Genomic DNA, 21,045 nt, shown 5'->3' on the forward strand with positions numbered 1-21,045 from the left:
TTGGGGGTTTTATAAAAAATACCAACTTAGTATAAATAGGGGAAGGCCCTAAACGAAATTCACCCAGGCCAGAATTGTTCAGGTCCTTTCCCCTTCTTATCCCTTCTCCCCACATCCCCTCTCCATCCCTGATGTGATCGGAACAACGTAACGAGGCCAACGGAGAAAGAACGGGGCCTGTCAGTGAGAAGGAGGAGATCTGACGTGTCAAGGACCACGCAGATACGTCTAAAGGCTGCACACATGAGCAGCTTGACTCAGCTCACTCTAGGATCCAAGAAATCACGGATGCGATCCGTGAAAAGGTACTTCGTTTCAATGCTTTTATTGATGTCGTTTGATTCGTTCAAGTCTTCCGCTGCGAACCATTTTGATATTGTTTATCCAAGTCAACGCTTCTAGAACCCAACAGAGGGTTGGAAGGGGAAATGACAAACAAAAAAGGCCTTTGCGAGGATAATGGCCTGGGAAAATTGAAACTATCTAGATACCTTCGCCCTCGCCTTGGCAGGCCTATCGGGCTTGGTTCAAGCTGACAGGTGTCGTCGATGATGGGGGGGGGGGGGCGGTGTCGTCCTGGATGGAGCGGGGTCTCGTGCTTCATCAATGGTACTAGCTAATAATTATGGTTTGAATTATAAGGAATTACATGTTTATTTTGGTATGATTGTGGTGTTCTAATGATATTTTCATTAGAAAAAAAATTACAAGGTGGATATAATCAGTCGCATCGTTGTTATTTGAGACATCTAAAGAACTAAGTCATCACATTGGATCCATATTGTTATAGGTTTGTCTTTATATATGGCTTATCAAATCCCTGAAGTAGACCCTTCAAGAGAGCAAACTATTTATCATCTATGACCATTGAAGATGGTGAAGCTGGAAGCAATATAAACCAAATGGATAAAAATCTTGAAATGGTTGAGGTCAGAATCGTACAAGAGAGACCTGTGCAAACATGGAAACTCAAGTAACCTCGGAAAGATAGTGTCATGGAAAACAATTGGAGACAGTACATTATTTTAAGAGTTTAAATCCAACAATAGTTAATCTAGGGTGTGGAAGAAAACAAACCCTCTAGTGATTACTACTATCGTGAGAAACAAAGAGGGGATAGAAAGAATAATTTTCAGGCACTTCTAGAAGTGTCATAAGGAGCTTCAAGCCAACTCCAAGGGAAACAAGTTGATGGAAATAAGGGTAAACTGAGGTCCGATGGTCAATGGTCTACTTTCAAAATATTAGTATGACCAACTAGGAAAAATACTTTCTCAATCAGTATTGCACTCAAGAGAACCCTTGTGATGGTAACAAAATTTATAGGTCTTACTGATCAAGTTTGGATTAGCGTCGATGACACAAGTGTAAGGGAGGTATTACTTTATTTATATACAACATAAAACGAGAATTGATGCCCGACGTCATCAAGACGTCGTCCGATCGACACCGAGGGTAGCGGCTCAGTATCGAATCAGGATCTTGATCGAACAACGACGATCTGCGTCGTTCGAAAATGCAAACGGACAGGTATAAATGATGACGGGAATGCGTGAAAGGTCCTACTATAGTATGTGCGTGCGCTAAAGTGCGGTGTTGCCATTCCAGAGATTGATGGGGTTGCTTCTGGTGAGGTCAAACGGACCTCCCGAACCTCGCTTGAGAGGGTCGAGGGCGAGTACGTCGCCGAACGGGAATACCCCGCTAATATGCTCACACGCGTCGGGAAGACCCGACCCGTACCAGGCAGGTAAGACTCTGGTGAAGATTGCCGTCATTGTTTTCTCAACGTGTCTCACTCTCACCTACGTCTAACCCGAGCGCGGAGGAGGCAAATCGAAAGTATACCGAAGAAAGTAAGAGACGTAAAGAGTAGAGAGATGGGGGTACCTTCATCGCGCTGGCGATGGATATCTCGTATCAATGTGATCCGGATAGCGGCGGTTGCAGGGCTCGGCGTCAGAAGGGTGAAGACGGCGACGAGGCGGCAACGCGGCAATCGGTTGGTGGAGGCGGGTGCGTGGTGTCAGGTGAGCACCAGCGTCAGCGCACAGGCAAGACAGAGCACGGTCGCGGGCGGCCGGAGGCATGGTGCGGCAGTCGGGTCCAGCACAAGAGCGGTGCAGGCCGCAGGGCACTACGCGAGCACGGGCACGACTCAGGGCGCAAGACCGTGGCACAGGGAGCACGGCACGGTGTGACCAGGAACAGCCATGCGGCGGCGTGTGCAGCGCGGGACGCAGGCGTGCGATGAGCGCGCAGCGCAAGTCGGCGTGGGCGCACGACGCGAGTGGGGGATTGCGGAGCAGCGTGTTCTGGCGCAAATGACACGGGCAGGAGGTTGTCCGCCCTCCCAGCGGTGGCAGGAACAGCCGGCCGTCGGTTGGATGTCGACGAGCCCGCCGACCCGCGACGGTGAGTCGGCGATGACGCTGAGGGGAAACTTGGACCCCCGTCGACGACGGGCAACCGGAAGGCAGCGGGATGGCGACGGGAGCAACGATGAAGGTGGCGTGCGGTGGTGGGGAGGGCGACGGCGGCAAAAGAGGCGGTGTTCTAGCAAGGGAGGCACAGACGGACTCGTGAGGCGGCGGTGTGGCGCAGTTTGGGCCGCGGCGGCGCGGCACGGTGGCGGAGCTCGAGGTGCGGCGGCGGCGCGTGAACGCCGGGGGAGGTTTGCTGGCGGGGGGAGAGGCCGGCGGATGGCGATGGCGTCGGTGACTTCTTCCTTTCTCCTCCCTTCTCCTTCTTCTTCTTCGTCTTCTCCTTTCTTCTTCTTCTTCTTTCTTCTTCTTCCTCTTCTCACGATGGTGACTCTTTGACTTCCAACGTTTAAACTTCAAAGAAATATCAAGAGTAGTCTTGGGGGGGGCGTCCACCCCTCCTTATATAGTAAGGATGAAATGGGCCCCTTAAACTACAAAGGAAAAAGAAAATAAAAGGCTTATAAGGCCTACTACGTAGATGGGACGGGAAGATATCCTCATATGGGTTCTTCCCCTTACTACAACGACAAAATGATAAAGACGAAAAGCGATGAAAAGAAAATGAGAAACGAGTAAGTAAGATGATCCGAAGGTGGCGTGTCGTCACGCCGAATATCTGAACCCAGGGTTGCGCGTCGATGGTGTGGCTCATCGTGTCAGCTCGACACGTGTCAGTGGCGGGCTCGATGACGGTGCTGGCTCCTCGAGTGACGGCCTTACGGTGTTAGACGGTGCCGCGCCATCAAGAATACCTTGTTAGAAGACAATTGGTGACTACGCGAAGCTCTATTTGCTAGAGAGAAGCAAAATATGATAGACTCATTATCAAATGTTACAAATGGTACCCATGTTGGGAATCACTCTCCACTGGGTTACTGAGAGTTCGCGACTTAAACAGTATGTCTCGGCGATAAAGAAAATTGATGGATCACACAGCGTGAGCTATCTCGCTTAAGTACTTTTTTTTTTATTGGCAAAAACACGGTGCCAGGTACGGCCAACCCTAGGGTTGTGCCCGTAGACCAATCCATCTGTGCCCTGGACGCCACCCAGGAGGTTTTTATTTATTAAGTGAAATGTTTTTCAATGTTTTTAGGCGTGGAGCGAGTATATATATCCCAATTACACTCGGAACCCACTCGTCCACGCCCATAGTTTAGGAAAAGAAAAGATACATAACTGATACCTTGCAGGCGCTCGGGGAAGTGTGGTCGTCATCGTCCCTCCCGACCCGCCTGGCGATATCGGTGTAGGTCGGGAGATATCTCGCTTAAGTACTTAAAGAGTTGTTTGTAGACTTTGCTCTTGATAAAATAGTGAGTGCTATTGCAACATGTGATAAACCAGAATTTGGATTAAAAAATCTTTTTAAGGCTCAAATTTATGCGATAAAACATGGAGTACATTAAGCAAAGGTGGGATGCATAATGAAGTGGTATTGAGCGAGTAAATTTAATATCAAATATATTTTAAAATCATTATTTCAGGTGCGAGAATCATTTTTTCCTGAATTTTTAAGTATTTCTAAATAGGAAAATCAATAAAAAATAGGAACTCATCAAAACTATTTTTTGAAAAATGAAATATATATTTATTTTGTTTTAAATAAGTTATTATAATAAAATGTTTTTTTAGGAATTGTTAGAGAATTTTTAGGGAAAATCATAAGATTTAACATTGAAGAAAATATTTGGCCGCACTTTGTCTACAGCAGTGCTAGGATGGGCCTGCATAGAGATGGTCGTGAGGTGCAGTGCGAAAATTCACACGGAGTGTGTTAATTTTCGCACGCACAAAACGGTCTGTGCGGTGTGCAATGCACTTTTGTGCGGAAAAGCGCACCGCGCAACGCACTAAATTCGCACATTTAGAAGGATTTAAAAAAAAAAATAAATACGATTTGGAAAATAAAATAAGTATATTTGATTCTTAATATAAGTTGTATAATTACTATGTTTAATTATTAATATAATTAATAATTAATAATTAATAATTAATAATTAATAATTAATAATTAATAATTAATAATTAATAATTAATAATTAATAATTAATAATTAATAATTAATAATTAATAATTAATAATTAATAATTAATAATTAATAATTAATAATAAATAATAATACGATGCGGCGGCATCATCAGACGACGGGCCAGGGCGGCGCCGCCGTGTCGCCCAGACGGTGCCGGCGAACGCGGCGGTGGTTGGACGGGGGGCCGCAGGTGGAGGAGGGTGGAGAGAAGGCGGGGTGGAGGGGGGGGGGGGCACGGGGGGGCGATGGTGGTGCGGGGCGGCAGCTAGAGGGTGGAGGGGGCGGGAGAGGACAGGAGGTGGAGGGCCGAGAAGAGGGGGGGATGGCGGGGAGGGCCGAGAACGGGTGGGGGGGTGATGGCGGGGAGGGCCGAGAACGGGGGGGGGGGTGATGGCGGGGAGGGCCGGGAAGTGTGGGGTGGAGGGACTGCGGGGAGGGCCGAGAAGGGGTGGGGGGGGGGGGGGGGGGGGGCGGGGAGGGCTGGGAGGGGGGGGGGGGGGGGGGGGGGCGGGGAGGGGCAAGGGCTGGAGGGGGGGGGACGGTGGGGAGGGCCGGAAGGGGGGCGGGGAGGCACGAGCGCGATCTGCTCGCATGGTTTGGCGCATGTCTAGGCCTGCAGTAGACTATAAACACTGTAAATTTTGGCATCGGAATAATTTATTAGTGTTGTTTGATGCATTGGAAACCTTGAAGTCTAGGTTATCCCTTTTGAATGTTTACCTACACAGATATGTGAGAAAATTTAAATCCGGCATTAAGGAGATCACACCAACCTTGGTGTCACAGCCCCCAAGGGCCAGTTGGTGCTCTTTCTCCAAGGATCTTGATCACACTTGAAATCTTTCTCCCACATTCTTGTATAACAAGAATAGAGCACAGAAATCCGATGCACTACGACTCCAACGACAGGTATGGAGCAGAAATCCAATATGAGATACATAGATAAGGGAAATGAAATAAATAGAAGTGCCCTGAATCTCCCAGCCATTCAATTTAATTCCACATCTTGGAATGCTAAGATTTGTTGATTTCCAGCATGGACCCACACGCCCTCATTCACAGATTTGAAAATAGACCGTTCCGATTCGAAATGTCTGTTAGTTTTACAGTTCTTGCATATAGTTGACCCAGTTTGAAAGGACATTTGAATGAGCTTCTAGAATGGGCTTTTGATATACTGAGACTCCTCTTGTTATCTATAAGATGGCTTAGTTATCTACTTTCCAACCATTTATATTTCAAATTCACCATTGCATAAACCCAACTCTTGTTTTTCAAATAAAACTCCAAGAAGATATGAGAAATCTAGTTAACCCTAAAGAGTCAACACGGGTTAGCCTAAAAAACAGAAAAGTATATAAAAATATAACTATGGAAAATAAATCATATTTTTCAATTTTTCCTTACATGATTAATAGTATTATTGCAAATCTAAATATATGGTGTAAAAAACAAGTATAAAGGCATACTTATATTGATCTATTCCAATGTTATCACCAGGCAACAGAAGTAAAAATATGCTAATGACATTTTTAATAGGTGTAGTAAGAAAATTAAAGGGTACATTTGGATGAACTCGACACGCCCGTTGTATTGTGCAGCTCATCAATCTTTGTAGTGCAAAATTGATTAAAAGGCATTGGGAAGCCCAAAACCCCTAACTCTTGAAAAGGTAGCAAAGCTAGCGGAGGAGGTTTTTGACGGTTTACATGCATGAAGGCCTAGGCAATCTAACTCATCGGGAGATTTGGTTATAATGGTGTCTCAAATTATTGTTGCAATTCATTCATTGGGCGACAGGTGGAGGAGCTAGGCCCAATGGTGTGCACAACTTATGATTCCCAATAACTGAAAATTGGTGCTTGACGTGAATACCAGATGGAAGTCTACACACTAAGTGTTGTAGGTAACACATCAAAGAGGAATGTATTGTATAATATGAGTGTTTTTAGACTGGACAGCCAGGTAGAAGAAACATTGTGATCAGTGAAAAGGAGTGGCATTCGGTGACATGTTTTACTGAAAAATTTAGGACACTTCATGAAGCAGCAAAAATAGTTTGCAGCTCAAGAAACTTGTTGCAACAACAGTTTGATCATTGATCAAGGTTCTTAGTAAACAAAAACATCTTCTCACACTTATTCATGCCATTGACTTAGGATGTCTTTTTCCCAATAGTGTTGATCTCATAGTGGATCAATGAGCTGCAATCCAGATTACATGAAAAGCCATGAGAGCAAAGCTTTCGATGTATGAGGCTTGTGTTTGGTGAAATAATGTACTTTTAGTTGCTTCATTTGTAGATCCACAAAGTAAATTAAACTCCATCGCCCCCAAAGATTGTGAGGCCTTGGTGGCATATGTTGGACGTCTCCTAAATGACGTCAATCAGGAGGAAGTATTGAATTTGAGGTGTGTGACTTCTCCTACAGAGACCGGCAAAGCAACCCCAAGACTCTAGTGTTATGTTTGTAAGCTCAGACTCTGAACCTGATGGAGACAACGACGACGGAACAAAAGTAATGAATCCTAGAAATAGTTGTAGTAATAAGGGTATGTACTAAGCGCATCCTTGTAAGCCTCCTTTACATAGCACCAGTTGACTCCTTGTTTGAGGCTCACATGCCTGCTAGACATGAAAGCCTGCTTACTGGTAAAAGACAAACAGACTCCATCAGCTCTAGTGATTGCATATTTTGGAGCCGTGACAAATTCACACTATCAATGGTTGCCTCGGTATAAGGTCGGATCAGCCTTATCCCCTTCCAATTAGTTGCCCATTAAACTAAAGACATGGATGTGGAAACTAGGGACAGTGTCTGCAATAGGATTCTCCTTTAACAATCTTTTCCAGAAAATGATAGCTAGAGTCAATATTTCACATAAATAATGTAGGTCTTCTAAAATGCCGTCCAATGGTTTGTCGACTAACACTGTTTGTTTGGCGACAAGCAACGAACTTTAAATCCCTGATTAAAAGCATGGCAGCGTGGATAGGTTAACAATCGATAATACCACGATTCATTTGGTCAACTTAAATTATATTCCGTTTTGACAAATTCGTCGATTAGGTCACTCTCTGGCTTTTGTTCTCCAAAGTGCTTTTAGCAAGCATCTCTTTCAACTCCTCCATTCAGTCCTAGAAATTTGTGGCGCGTAGTCGTCGTGATTAAAGGCGAAAACGACATTAAAAATCAATTGTTAAAGGGGACCCTTAGCCTTAGAAAAAATGGCTATTCAAAATGCGGGACGTCAGTAGTCATAATTGCCAAATCCGATAAGCCACGCCACAATGGAGCCGACACGAATAATAGCAAGGCACAATCAATATTAAAGGTTAGCCTTATTTTTCAGAAACTGACAGATCAGAAAGTTTTATAAAATATTGATTTCTTTAAACATAACCTCTTCTGTAGAACCTTTAGAAAGAATGGTCGTGATCGCAGTTGACTTTAAAATAGTTTCGATTTTGCGTTTCACACTACATTCTTAGAAGTCAATGCGTTGGATGTAGCCGTCATAACTGCCTGCTACCGTCCAATTCGAATAATCGTTCAGCCTAACAATTAAATGCCGTCAACTACCTTTAAATAGCACGATCGTCATCGCACAGAATTAAAGATAACCACTACTCTCGATTTTAGAGTAGTTGAAATAAGTCATACATCTGGATGAAGCCCTGAAAACTGCCTGCACACAACCAGAATATAAGGTGACTTCTAAAACCCATGCTAAGTTTAAAAATCATCGTGGGCCACGATGTTTAATATCTTATTCATGCCGTGGCGACGAAGGTAAAAGGTTTAATTGATCAATAATGCGCTTTCACCAACGCATTGAATGATCTATCAAGGATACACTTAATCAAACCCAAGTAGAAGGGTCAACGGAGGAAACTCAATTAGAGGGTCCAACCGTTATTAGAAACAATAGCGTTATCTATCGCTGGAACCATTGTTAGACTCATCGTTATATTCTTTTTTTCAACTGCCCGAATATGCGCATGGATAACGCGGACCTCTTCAAAGGACATTAGTAGGGAATCATCCGATCAGTGCAAGAGAGCTTTGTAACTGGGCTTCCTCGCTTGACGCGTCATAGTGATTATCTTTCCTCAATTGGAGACATGTGCCACACTCTCATAATGCAATTAGTACGTCTACAATCTAATTCTGCTGGATGTTTTAGTTTGTCGTTTCAGATCACTGACAATAAATATTATTTCGTATCGAATTAGAGTATTCCAGGTTACTGATCTCTGTAGATTCCGTTTCTACAATTATGGCAGAATGAACAGCACATTTTTTACTCGAACTCTATTAGAAAAACTTCTGTTAATAGGTTTGAATGTCTTCGGAAATCACTGAATAGCTTTCGATGAAATACTAACCTGAATAAGAAAAAAGTTAAGGACGAGCATTATACAGTAAAAGATGACCTTATTTTCTACTGACTATTCATGTAAACATGACTTGAGATCTTTAAATGAATTTAGTTCTGAAGACCAGTTATGAGTTATGTAATACACAACTATATTGAAACCATCATCAAATCTGGTGAATATTACATAGGGACAATTGATATGGTTCCTTTCCTAAATGTATGCTTAAGGCAGCAAATATATTACTTTGATCATCTCCTGCGTATGAGAATTACCCAAAATACCTTTTCGTGTTATCGGATTTATATGTCCCACCTGATGCCAAAAAAAAAATTAAAGCATGTACGTAAATTAATCGCGAGTCCGTAAATTAGACCCAGTCTGAGATCATGTACAAATAAAACACAGCACTATCCAGCCGCGTTCACTGAGGCGAAATAAAATTTTCTTGTGGTTTAGCTGATTTTTTTCGCTTAGTTATTATTGTCTACGATGAATAGTTCATAAAAAGGTATGGGGGTCGGCCAGCAGATTGACGTAATGAAACATCCCGGGTCGTGATCAGATCAGTCGATCGATCGCGAGCCTCTGGTCATAGTAATTGTGTATTTGTCAACGTAATGAAAAACCAAGACGAAGTTAAAACAGTGGGGAAAAAAAACTCTTGAATCCATGAAAATGGGCTTTGAGAGTAGTCTTTCTCTATTATTTCACATACAGAAACAAAATTTCAACACTCGAAACGACTTGACGCCAAAAAATAGGCCAAGCCTTGAAAAGTTTCTGACTTATTTCCAACCAAGGTAGCATCCCGGGTTTTGCCTTAAAGAACAAGCGGAGTCCAGTAAATAAAAATTAAAGATATTTAAACCATAAGAAGGAGCTGGTCTGACTAACACGCCAACTGCCTCTCGCCCTGGTGTTCTTCTGTTCTATCTGTTTCCTTGGTTTTCTTAGCTTGGTGCCCAGGACGTCGTGATTAAACTATAAGAAAGAATCTAAATATTCAGCTGAGAACTATGAACGAGCTTAAATTGGAAGAGGCTAAACAAAAAAAATTTCATGGTAATATTAAAAGCGCCACGCCGAATACAATTGAACACCCCGATGTATGTAATTAGCGATGAAAGGAACGGAGGCTCGATATGGAGCGTTTGCCTGACTTTTCACATACAGACGGATCAGAATATTGGTTTGACAATTATTGACTCAGCTCAATAAATTCTATTAAAATTCAATAGCTTTAGGATGTATTACAGCATGTTGAGAAGCTTGAAGTTGGAGATGATTGGAGCAGAGCAGAAGGTTGAGAGGAGACAAGAAGAAGAAGAGAGGAGAGTCACAAGAGGAGTTAAGGATCGTTGTATTTCCTCAGTATTGAACAATGAACATTGGTTTTGTATTTATACTACATATATCAAGTTACCGTTCGATAAGATATATCCGTTGAAATAGCAAGTTACCGTTCGATAAGATATATCCGTTGAAATAGCAAGTTACCGTTCGATAAGATATATCCGTTGTAACTGATTTACAACGGATATATTATATTTGAATCAATTATAATCTGTACCATTATAACTGGGTGAGTGCACCGATCACGACCGTTGATCGGTGCAGTGTACCCTTTCTTATAACGTTAACCTCGATCTTGATCTGGACCGTTATAACTGGGTGGGTGCACCGATCACGACCGTTGATCGGTGCCGTGTACCCACTGTTCTTAACGTACAGACTTGGATAGATCGCATCCGTTATAATCCTATCTGCATTTAATCCTAGCCATCTATATTGAATCCTATTCTATGTTTAAACCTGTATTTGATCCTAAATCTCTAAGCCTCTAACGAGTATAGATTATATGCTGGTTTTACTATCTAATCTTGATTAACCCCTAACAGGACCCTGTCACCGGATCTTCCGAGTTTGTGACTCGTTCCTTAACCCCCCCCCCCCCCCCAAGCGGAACGGGGCAGGAGAGACGTTGAGCTTGGGCTTGAGCTGGAAGAGGCTTGGTGAGGGCGTCAGCTAGTTGCCCATCACTGTTAATGAACTGAATCATGATTGACTTTGCCACGACTTGCTCCCGGACGAAGTGAAAATCAATCTCGACGTGCTTTGTTCGGGCATGAAAAATTGGGTTGGCAGCTAGATAGGTGGCCCCAATATTGTCGCACGATAAGGTTGGAGGTTTGGTTGTGGATAACTTCAGCTCTCGACGTAATGATTGAAGCCATATAACTTCGGCCCTTGCGTTGGCAATAGCCTTGTGTTCGGCCTCGGTACTGGATCTTGTAACAGTCGGCTGCTTTTTAGAGCTCCATGAACCCAGATTTGTTCCGAGAAAGATTAAAAATCCACTTGTGGAACGGCGGTCCTCTTTGTCACCTGCCCAGTCTGCATCACTAAACACACTAATTGAAGAGTCAGAGGTGTTACTAATAAACAGACCATCTAGAATTATTCCTTTAAGATATCGGAGAAGGTGTTTTAAAGACTTCCAGTCATGGTTAGTTGGATTATGCATCCTTTGACAAGCTTTATTAACTGCGAATGCAATGTCCGGTCTTGTTAAGGTGAGGTATTGAAGAGAGCCGACCAGTTTTCTATAAAGAGTAGGAAGCTTAGTGTTTTGATATGTCAAGTAATGTGCTATATACATAGATTTATTTACCTATCCTTTAATAATTGGATCGAAAGCATCCTAAAGAAGGCGTAATCGGAAACCCAGGCACCAACTTGATAAGAAATTTATCGCTCCCAGGATAATCGCCATGTGAAGACTGGCCAAGTTCTGAGGAGGCAGCGGAGATTTCTTTCTCTCCCTGACTACCGTCTCGAGATAGGGATAACACTCAGCCACCGGAAACAAGCCATCCCCATGCGTGTCTATTTGTGTCTTCGTCGTCAGTAATAATCAGTTCATTAACACATGTGAGTTAACCGCCTATATTCGCTCTCATTCTATTGAGCTTTCTTTTTCGGTTTTTTTTGCCAACATCTCCAAATTCCGGCGTTGTTAATTGCTTGATCTTTTGTCTCTTAGTTAACCTTTTACTTGGTTACCTTGCCATAAAGGTCACGCCGTGTTTGTTTTTTTACCTAGTGAATTATACCCGTATTTAATGAGAAGGCCATTTTTGTCAAGTGCTACTCTATCCTTCTATAGATTAGAGAGAATGAAGCTTTCACGTCATAAAAGATAATGAGTTTTGGGATCCTGATAAACAATTCAAAGCCTACAAATGATCTAAAGAAAAGATGAACAAACACTGTCGAGAGAAAACAAGACCAAGATGGCCATAACGTAGAGATAGAAACAAAACAAACGCCTGAGCTTCTCCTCGTCGGAAGAATCAGTCGTCTTGAACATCCAAGGCGTCAGTGTTGAGGAGGATGTGTGACCCTATTGATTGCACCCAGAGGGTCGACCTCTCACAGACCGGGAGGAATCAGGACATCGAAGATTGGGAAGACCGAGGCCGGAAAGTCTTCAGTGAGGGGGTTCTTCACCGCCGTGATCTGGCTGCCGGAAGAAACGAAAGGTCTACTGGGTAGAGCCTGGACGATGGTCAGAGGAACCCCGGCAAGCGTATTCACCGGGCCGTTGAGGGCAGAAAGACCGTTAAAGGTGAAGAACCCGGCTAATACTTGATATTGCAGAAGCCGCGTCTTCTGAGCAATCGTCAGGTTCTCTATGAAGCCAGGAGGGAGTTTGCGAAAGGCGATATCGTTGGGGGCGAAGACGGTAATACCCTGAAAGTTAGGGTTCGGGTTGTCTATCGCGTTCTGGATCAAAGTGAGAATGCCTGTGTCTTGCAGCAGCTTGATCAGCGTGCTGAACTGGTTCGCACGATTCAGGATGACTATCACTTCCTTCGTACGCTGGGCGTCCGACGCCGGTACCTCCAAAACTAAGATAAGAGCTAGCAGCGCAAATACACGAAGGGAAGCCATGGCGTGAACTGAATTCTGGGATGAAGAAGCCTTCTCCAATGGGGTTTAAATAGGCGACAAGCGTTGTTCTCTCTCTGTCGGAGAGCATATTCTCTGAAAATATTTATCTTAACTTTTCATCTTTTCAACAAGTAAAATGGCAATCGGAAATTGTGCTAGCTTAAAAAGATAATTTGCTAATGATTGATTTGGACTCAATATCGACGCGTCGCGAACGTTTGACGTATTGTCGGAAGATATAATACAAAAACCAGCGGTATTACAAAAGCGGCCATCATGAATCAAGTCTTTTAATTATGCGGCCATGAATTGATTGAGTTGCCTTTAAAGTATTTCAATAAGTTCTACGGCTAAACGGTGTGCTACATCCCTTGTTGGGCACTGACGCGCTAGGGACGAGGACGTGACTTAATTTGTGGTCCGCAACTTTCATCCCGTCATGCCTAAACTTTTAAAAAAATTTAAGTGGGCACATTTGTACAGCAAGGAAATTTTATACAATCAGAGAAGCGTCTCCGCTTCTGTGCAAACCTTCATCTGCCTCGTTGGTATCCATGCCTGAAGTCATCTATCCCCCATGAAAACACTTAGTACTCAGAAATTGTTGGGGTTTGTCATCCCCCCCAGCCAGGGAATGCCGGAGAGGGGGGGGGAGGCTGGACTGGTCAAAGCCCCAATAAGGAAGGGGCGCACGGGAATAGATGCCTGAAGTCATCTATCTCCCATCTTGTCTCTTTGTTAGGAAATTGCCCATTTGGGGGGACGTTTCTAGCGTTCCCGCGGTGTTCATCCCTTATTTAAAGTGGTGTTCATACCCCTTGAACCGTAATCGGATTTGCAGCCATCAAGTGGTTTTTTTATCTATTCTTCTTGTTTCTTCATCCCTTCTTCTCTCTCTCTCTCCCTTGTTTATTGTCTTCATCACTCCTTGGTGGTTACTCCCTTGGCTTAGGAGCTGAAGGAGTTGCTCTACTACATCACATAAGAAGCTAGTGCCCTGCACCGAGAGCCTTGGACGTTGACGTCACGCTGGCGGCGCAAGGATATTCTTATTATCTGTCTTTATTGTCTTATTATTGTCTGAGTTGATTCCGCATTTCTACCATAGCATCTTGGGTTTGGAATTATTCCACCAATAGACGGAGAGACGAATAGGCAAGGAACAATTTTATTTTTGTCCTTTTCAGAAATAATCAACTGATAGTCTTTATTTTAGTCATCGTTTCTTCCTGACATCCTATTCCACAATCTGTATCTCAAGCCTGTCTTGATTGGTAAACGTTCGGTCTATAGAAAATCGTGCACCTTCCAGAAGAACAAGATAAATTATAGGCGATAAATCAGAAAAAGAGAGAGAAAGGCATACTTTTATGATTGTTATACTGTCCACAGTTGAACTAATACATGGCAGTTTGCATTTATATTACGATATAATAGTTTGTTATCCACTTCTTAATCATAAACGTAATGGCTATATCAAGATGAAATTATATGGTTAGACTAGTTCCTATCTAGAAATAATCATCATTGTCTATCTTTGATCCTATATTTGATCATAGCCATTAACCTCAGAACGAGTGTAACGGGATGCGTGTACATTTCTTACTAGCTAATCTTAATGTTAAATCATATCGGTCCACACTGAGCTCCTTGCTGACTGGGAGGATAACTGGATTTCGCAGTTCAGACTCGTCTACGGGGGAACCACTCGTCATTTCGGCATATGGTGAAGAAAATATTGGCTGATGTTTTGTAGCTGAACCATTTCCACATACTTCTGGCATTGAGCTTCATAATATTGTGAGGTTGGCTTGTAGCAAATAATCTACCATATTAGAATCAGTTAAATAAAGGTTATCAAAATGGTATGTGATTCATGACCTTTCCATCAGAATAGGCCAAAGAGATATACCCCGCAGAAAAACCTTGAAAGGGGTAGGTAAACTAAAAGATATTTCAATTTTTTACTATTTATCATTACTATCACAACTACTGAACTGATAGTTCTCACAAAGTGTATTATGGGTCTGGTCGTAAGGTTGTTGTCCTGTGTGGTATAGGTTTTTCAACAACACTTCATGCTGCCCTCTACACACTCTACGCAGGTCCTTAGGTAGACTGGTTGTGAAATTATTTATGCTTTTTTTGTCATTCATCCATAACATAGAACGTGTAAATCTTACTATAGAGTAACCTTGCCATCAACTTGTGGCTCAGAGATCCCTCCATCCTACCACAACAAGGGACACACACCACTAACTCTGGTGCAGCGTTGGCCCTTTCAAATACCACAGTTGGGAAAGGACCATTTCAGGCTCCATATCAGTTTTTCCAACAACTAAAGCTATAATTCAAATTTAATACAATATCGGTCAAAGGCTATTTTTCATTTTAAAACATATAACCCAGTAACTTGTGCCTGAGAAAATCATATTCAAAAATTTAAATGTAAGTATCCATTTAGGTGAAAATATGTATTGAAAGAAGTACACATACTAGCTTTTTTATCCATTCACTGCCGAGTTTAAGAGAACTATATTACTCCATGTTTAATATATTTTTATTTCTAACGACTTTTAAATGAGATGCAGAATAATTTATATTTTCATAGATCTGTTAGATTTCCAGGTTCACCCCTTTCCCTTTGCTGGTTGTTCACCACACAATATAGGAGACTTTAGACCCCTTGGTCTCTCTACGTCTATGAGAGAGTTCGCCAGGGGATTTTAAGATAAGATGGGTGTGTATGAAGATAAAATGTGGAAGATATAGCTGAAATTAGTGAAGTTTGATTATGTACTTCCACACATAAATTATGTTTATAAATGCTATGCATGAAAATGTGTAGCGGGTGTAAGAAAAACCCAACAGTTTGAACATGTTGAATGCAAGAGGGCCTTAGCATAATCATGTGTGGAGTGATTGGCATCCCTTTACGTTTACCTTAAAAATCCCCTACTACTTATTTAAATGTAATAGAAGAAAATTTATGAAAACGTAGAAAGTGAAATTTGTCTAAGAAATTAAAAGCAGCCAGGATAGTGGGATGGAGTGTGTCCTATCAAGCGCTACCTTTGTAGTATTGGGCCAGATATAAGTAGAACTTCATAAAATAAATTATATGTCCATTTGGATGAGTGTGTGCTTCATGTTTCACTACAGAGATCCATGGACTTCTGAAAGTAATAGTGAAAAAGTCAACGTGTAGTTGGTCCATTTAGTAATTTTGGCAAGTCCAAAAAACCACCTTAGAAGATTTTCAATGTGTGTCAGAAGTTCAAGCCTATAATTAGGACTAGGGTACTCCATTATTAGCTAAATCTGTGTTCCATTCCATCCCAACACAAGGACATTATGAGCATATGTTCTCTCCTCTAAATGTGTGTTCCATCTTTTGCTTCAACAGTCATCATGGAGGCTTCATCAATCAGCTCATAAAGTTGATTTTTTATCACCAATCCTCTTCCTACATCTTCCCCTATCAATCTTGTAAAGCATGGTCAGCGGAAAAGTGTGATCCATCTCCAACTTATCAAGTTTAAAAATCCTCACTGAAATATTCCCTAAATTCATCTTCATTGTACTCGCGACTGATCTCTTGAATTCAGTGGCTAAATTCTTATGGTCCTTTATAATTATGCTATTTAAGTTATTGATCAATTATCTCAACTAGATATGTCATTAGCATCACTCTTTCTGCTTATCATGTGCATTGTGTCTCAATTATCCTAATTATGTCTTGTTTCTGTGCCATTTGACCGTTCCCTTTATCGGAACATGCTCATTAGCATTGCCTCTCTTTAACGTTGGCCATTAATAACTAAACCAGGTTTTAGGTTAAATAGGTTTTTTAAAGTCTCTGACTTATGCAACAATATTTATGAAATTCTCATTACTTCGAATAAGGCAAGGGCCGAATCATCAAGGAGCAAGTAACGAGAGAGTAAATTTCAATTCAAATATATTTTAAAAAAAATTTAGGTGGTTTCATGTTTTTATGGATTTTTAAAATTCTTTGATAAATAAATAAAATTTAGTCAAGAATGAGATACAAGGTTGGGAGTAGAAATCCAAGATGAGATAGGAACAGAGGGGGAAAAATAATAAATAGAAGTGTCCTAACTCTCCCAGCCATTCGGTTCAATTCTATGGGTTTGGAGGGCTAGGATTTCTTTATTTCTAGCCGGGACACATGTTTTCTTCTTTAAATATTTGAATGCAAATCTTTATAATTCAAATTGTGGGCTAGTTAGACAACTTGTGCCTTTAGTTGACCCAGTCCTTAATGAGGTTTGGACTGAGCTTCTAGTGTGGGCTTCTTGTGTATTGCGCCTCTTCTTGTTATCTATTAGATGGCTTAGTTTATTACTTTCGTAGCATTTGTATCTCCAATTCCCCATTGTACTCCCTAAGTCTTGTGTTTAGAATAAAACTTCAGTAAGATTAGAGAAATCTAGTTGACTCTAAGGAGTCTAGTGGGGCTAGGTTCAATAATGAATAAAATATATTAAAATATAGCTTGAAAAATAAACCATTAATTTCTCATTTTTTCCCTAAGTGCATAATAATGATAGTGTAAATCTAGAATTATGAGGTAAAAAAGGAAGAAAGGAATAATTTTCTTGATCTAGTTTGATGTTATCAACCATGAAGGTAGATTTCTAAATCATCAATATAAGGGATTAGCTTGTGTGCCGTAAAGCCATTCCTAGTCAACATAAGCCATTAGCATTGATAAGCCAATGCATAAATACATGTTCACAGATTGATTTGGCCGATCGGTAAGATGTGTGATCATGTCAAGGGGATTCATCAACGAGATAAGTTGTGACATGAGTGTGATGGGAGTATGAGTACTTATCACCATAAAAATTGTCATATATGTTGATCAGGAATGAATCACATCTAGACAGAAAATGGGGGTGTGAGTTGAGGAGAACTAATCTGCTGTGACGAGTGTTGGCATGGATCACCTTGATAATACACCTAAGATAGGGAAGTGTTAGGTGTAGGGTCATATTGTTGAATATCATGATGTGCATATTATGTGTGCAATGTCTGCTAATCATCTGATCAGTCATGCATGTCTCAATGTGAGCTCCCGTAGTAGAATTTGGAATAAGGATCAACCCACTTTTGGTCACTCTCCATGATCAATCATGTCATGTTAAGTAAATACAGTTTTTAAAGAGCTCGTGATTCAAACGCTTTACAAAAATCATTAAAAATAAATATCATAACGAGAAATGTAGGAAAAGTGAATTGGAAAAACGAATTACAAAATTAATTTTTACCTTGCTTCAAATAATATGTCTACATGATACAATATTAAACATAACACAAAATTATAGTTATAGGATTTTAAACAATTAAATTAGGATCAATACAATGCCACCTCAAATTGATCCTAATGCCTTTAATGCAGTGATAAGATGAAGGTCCTTTGAAATCATGTTAAAATTAAAAAAAATGAAGATGAATTCCAAATATTTAGTGATAAATACAAACTAAAAAATCAACTTACCCTAAGGGACTCCAGTCCCTCAAAAAAGGGCAAGTTTAGCAAAGGCAATAAAAAATGTTATTTTAATGTCATTGTAAATTTAACTTGCCTTGATAAAATAAAATATGAAAGTGTCGAAACCCACTTCTGAATGTGAAGTGGTAATAAGATGTTTTGAGACTGTGTGGGGATTCAAATTAAAAATATGAAGAATGTAATGATAATGCTGGTAATAAGATGTAGTTTTATCATACAATAGAATATAGGATGAAGTTACAGTAAAAAGATAATAAATTGAGACAATATGTATAAATTAAACTCATTTAATTAGTAGTAGGCACCACTTTAAATGATAGAATAGTGTGTAACAATAATGCGGAGTAATAAAGAGAGAATGATACAGATGATACATGCATATATATAAGATAGTATGTGTTATGTTATTTCTTTTCTTTTTAGAAACATTAGAGATTGAAATTATGTAGGGTTATCGAATATATTTATTTTCTTGTAATGAGAGGGGAGGTAGACATGGGTTCTGGAAAAGTTATTTTAGAATTTTAATAGAAAATAAGACTCATAATCTACAGAGAATAGCAAAGTTCCACCCTACCGGTACCTAAATATAACTTAAAATATAAAATCATACTAGGTATATCCTACTAAGGATATAATACTTAGAATTTTATATACATTTTAATTAAAATTCTAAACATGACTACTCCATTACCTATCATATTATCATCAATAATTATCATACTAAAAATTCATTTCAATATCCTACTTTCTTGATATCTGTTACATCTATAAAAATATTACCCCAAATAAAAAAATTAAATCTTATCTTATATTAGCTCTTTCTTTCCAAACCTCTCCCTAACACCATCTACTATAGCATTATTATGTATGATCTAAAATTTTATCTTACTTTTCTCACTTCCTCTCACTTCCAAGTTTCTTATCTTACACCCTTTTAATATCTTCATTAATATTACTCAACTCCTATATTTTGTTATTATATACTTAATTCCTCTTACGGTGAATATTATTACTGATGGATATGTTAAATTTTCCAAAGGAAAAGATCAGAGAGGATACCACTCGTACAACCAGCCATGTTAAAGCCCACTAGATTCATCTCTTCATAGAAGAGCATCGTCACTACTGAATCTGAAAATAGATGACTGGTTATATGGTACACCCGAAAACTATACATTAAGGTGTGCAAATTGCAGTGGTTCAATTATGGGCAGAAATATTTTTTGCCAAGTTGGAATTTCAGTTATGATCGTGTTAAAATATCAGGTATCCATTGATAATAAATCGTTTCACTAGAAATATGAATCATTGATATTAGTCAATATGGCAGTTAATATTCTTCATATCCATGATTGTCATAACTAACTTAGCTATCGTTGGTGGAAAGGACAACTCTATGGGATTTCTGTTGTACAATGACAATCAGATTCATTGTACCATTTTACATGCACGACCTAGGGTTCCATATGATCTCATGCTTATAAGTACTGAAATGATGTGAAATATATAACTTGGCTTAAAATGGTCTAACAAAACATTTTCACATTATGATGTATTAGCGTGAAGTCAAGTGCAGCCTTTCCATGATTCAGTAATCATTAGATAAGCAGAATTTTACTTTATTTTACTAGTATAATTATTATTTTTGTTTGTAATAAACTTATATAGTGACATTTATAATCAACCCTCTAACTTAAGATGTACATGATAAGTAGAGGGGTCGTCCACAAGGAGCAGCGTTCAAGGATTTAATTCAAGATATATAGAGTGTAGTTTTAGTAGATTTAAGCTTGATTAGACATGATATTTAGTAAAGATCATATTTTCAAGGTAAATGGGGATCCTCTCATATAATTTCAATTTTAAATAAAGAATAGATCCCTAGAGATCATAAGGGAAGAGAATTGAGAATAGGGAGGTAGGAGACATGAGAGAATATTAAGAGAATATAGGTCCTCACTTGAATCCCCCTGATCCTTAAAAAAAAGATCTAGAATCAGTAGTGTAATGAATTAAAGAGAGTACGTAATAGAGGGTTTTGAAACTGTAATGGTTGGTGAATAATGTGGGGATTCAGAGGACAGTAAGGAATATTTAATCCACCTTACTTTTATAGCATTGTTTAACGTGATAATCAAATTGGATATTTAGCCAACTTCCTTATTGAATCAAGACAAGGGCCTGTACATTTCACCCAAGCCAAAGCGATTTAATAGAGCAGAAATCAAGATCAATTGAGATGGAAACTGAAAACCAAATAAAATACCAGGATAAAAGTTGATCCACGGAGCAGTTCCCTCTGACTACAGGATGTGTTCGACCATACAAGAATGAATAAAGAGAAAGAAAATTAGGGATGTATACCTAGGTAATGGGGTGAGACAATTTCACTTTTGCTCCAAAGAATTCCTTCATTTTGCTTTAGTTTTAGGGATCGTCTCATCGTTCAGTCCATTTATATGGAAAGAGGATACAATTAAAAACTAGCCCTGAAAATTTCTTTTAAAGTGGAGATGAGATTCATTCATTTGAAGTGTTGGATTAAGTTGCTGACGACAAAGCTGGGACACGTTCGAACAGTGATTGTCTACCCCATCCACGTCAGTCTTCAAGCAGATTCGGGGTCATTGGGAGCCTACCGGCCCTA

At 40.3% G+C, this 21,045-nt stretch overlaps 1 protein-coding gene across 1 annotated transcript; it reads right to left on the bottom strand.

The window, feature by feature from the left end:
* Positions 1–12,092: 12,092 nt before the first annotated feature.
* On the bottom strand, positions 12,093–12,890 carry LOC144700608 (fasciclin-like arabinogalactan protein 6). Its single transcript, XM_078572049.1, has one exon. It carries the CDS (start codon positions 12,854–12,856, stop codon positions 12,335–12,337), a length of 522 nt encoding a protein of 173 aa, XP_078428175.1. The 5' UTR covers positions 12,857–12,890; the 3' UTR covers positions 12,093–12,334.
* Between the last annotated feature and the right edge of the window lie 8,155 nt (positions 12,891–21,045).

The sequence above is a fragment of the Wolffia australiana genome, chromosome 3, assembly GCF_029677425.1.
Source record: "Wolffia australiana isolate 7733 chromosome 3, ASM2967742v1".
NCBI lineage: Eukaryota > Viridiplantae > Streptophyta > Magnoliopsida > Alismatales > Araceae > Wolffia > Wolffia australiana.

Coding starts and splice junctions, on each gene's coding strand:
- LOC144700608 (XM_078572049.1), bottom strand. CDS start 12,856: ATGGCTTCCCTTCGTGTATTTGCGCTGCTAGCTCTTATCTTAGTTTTG.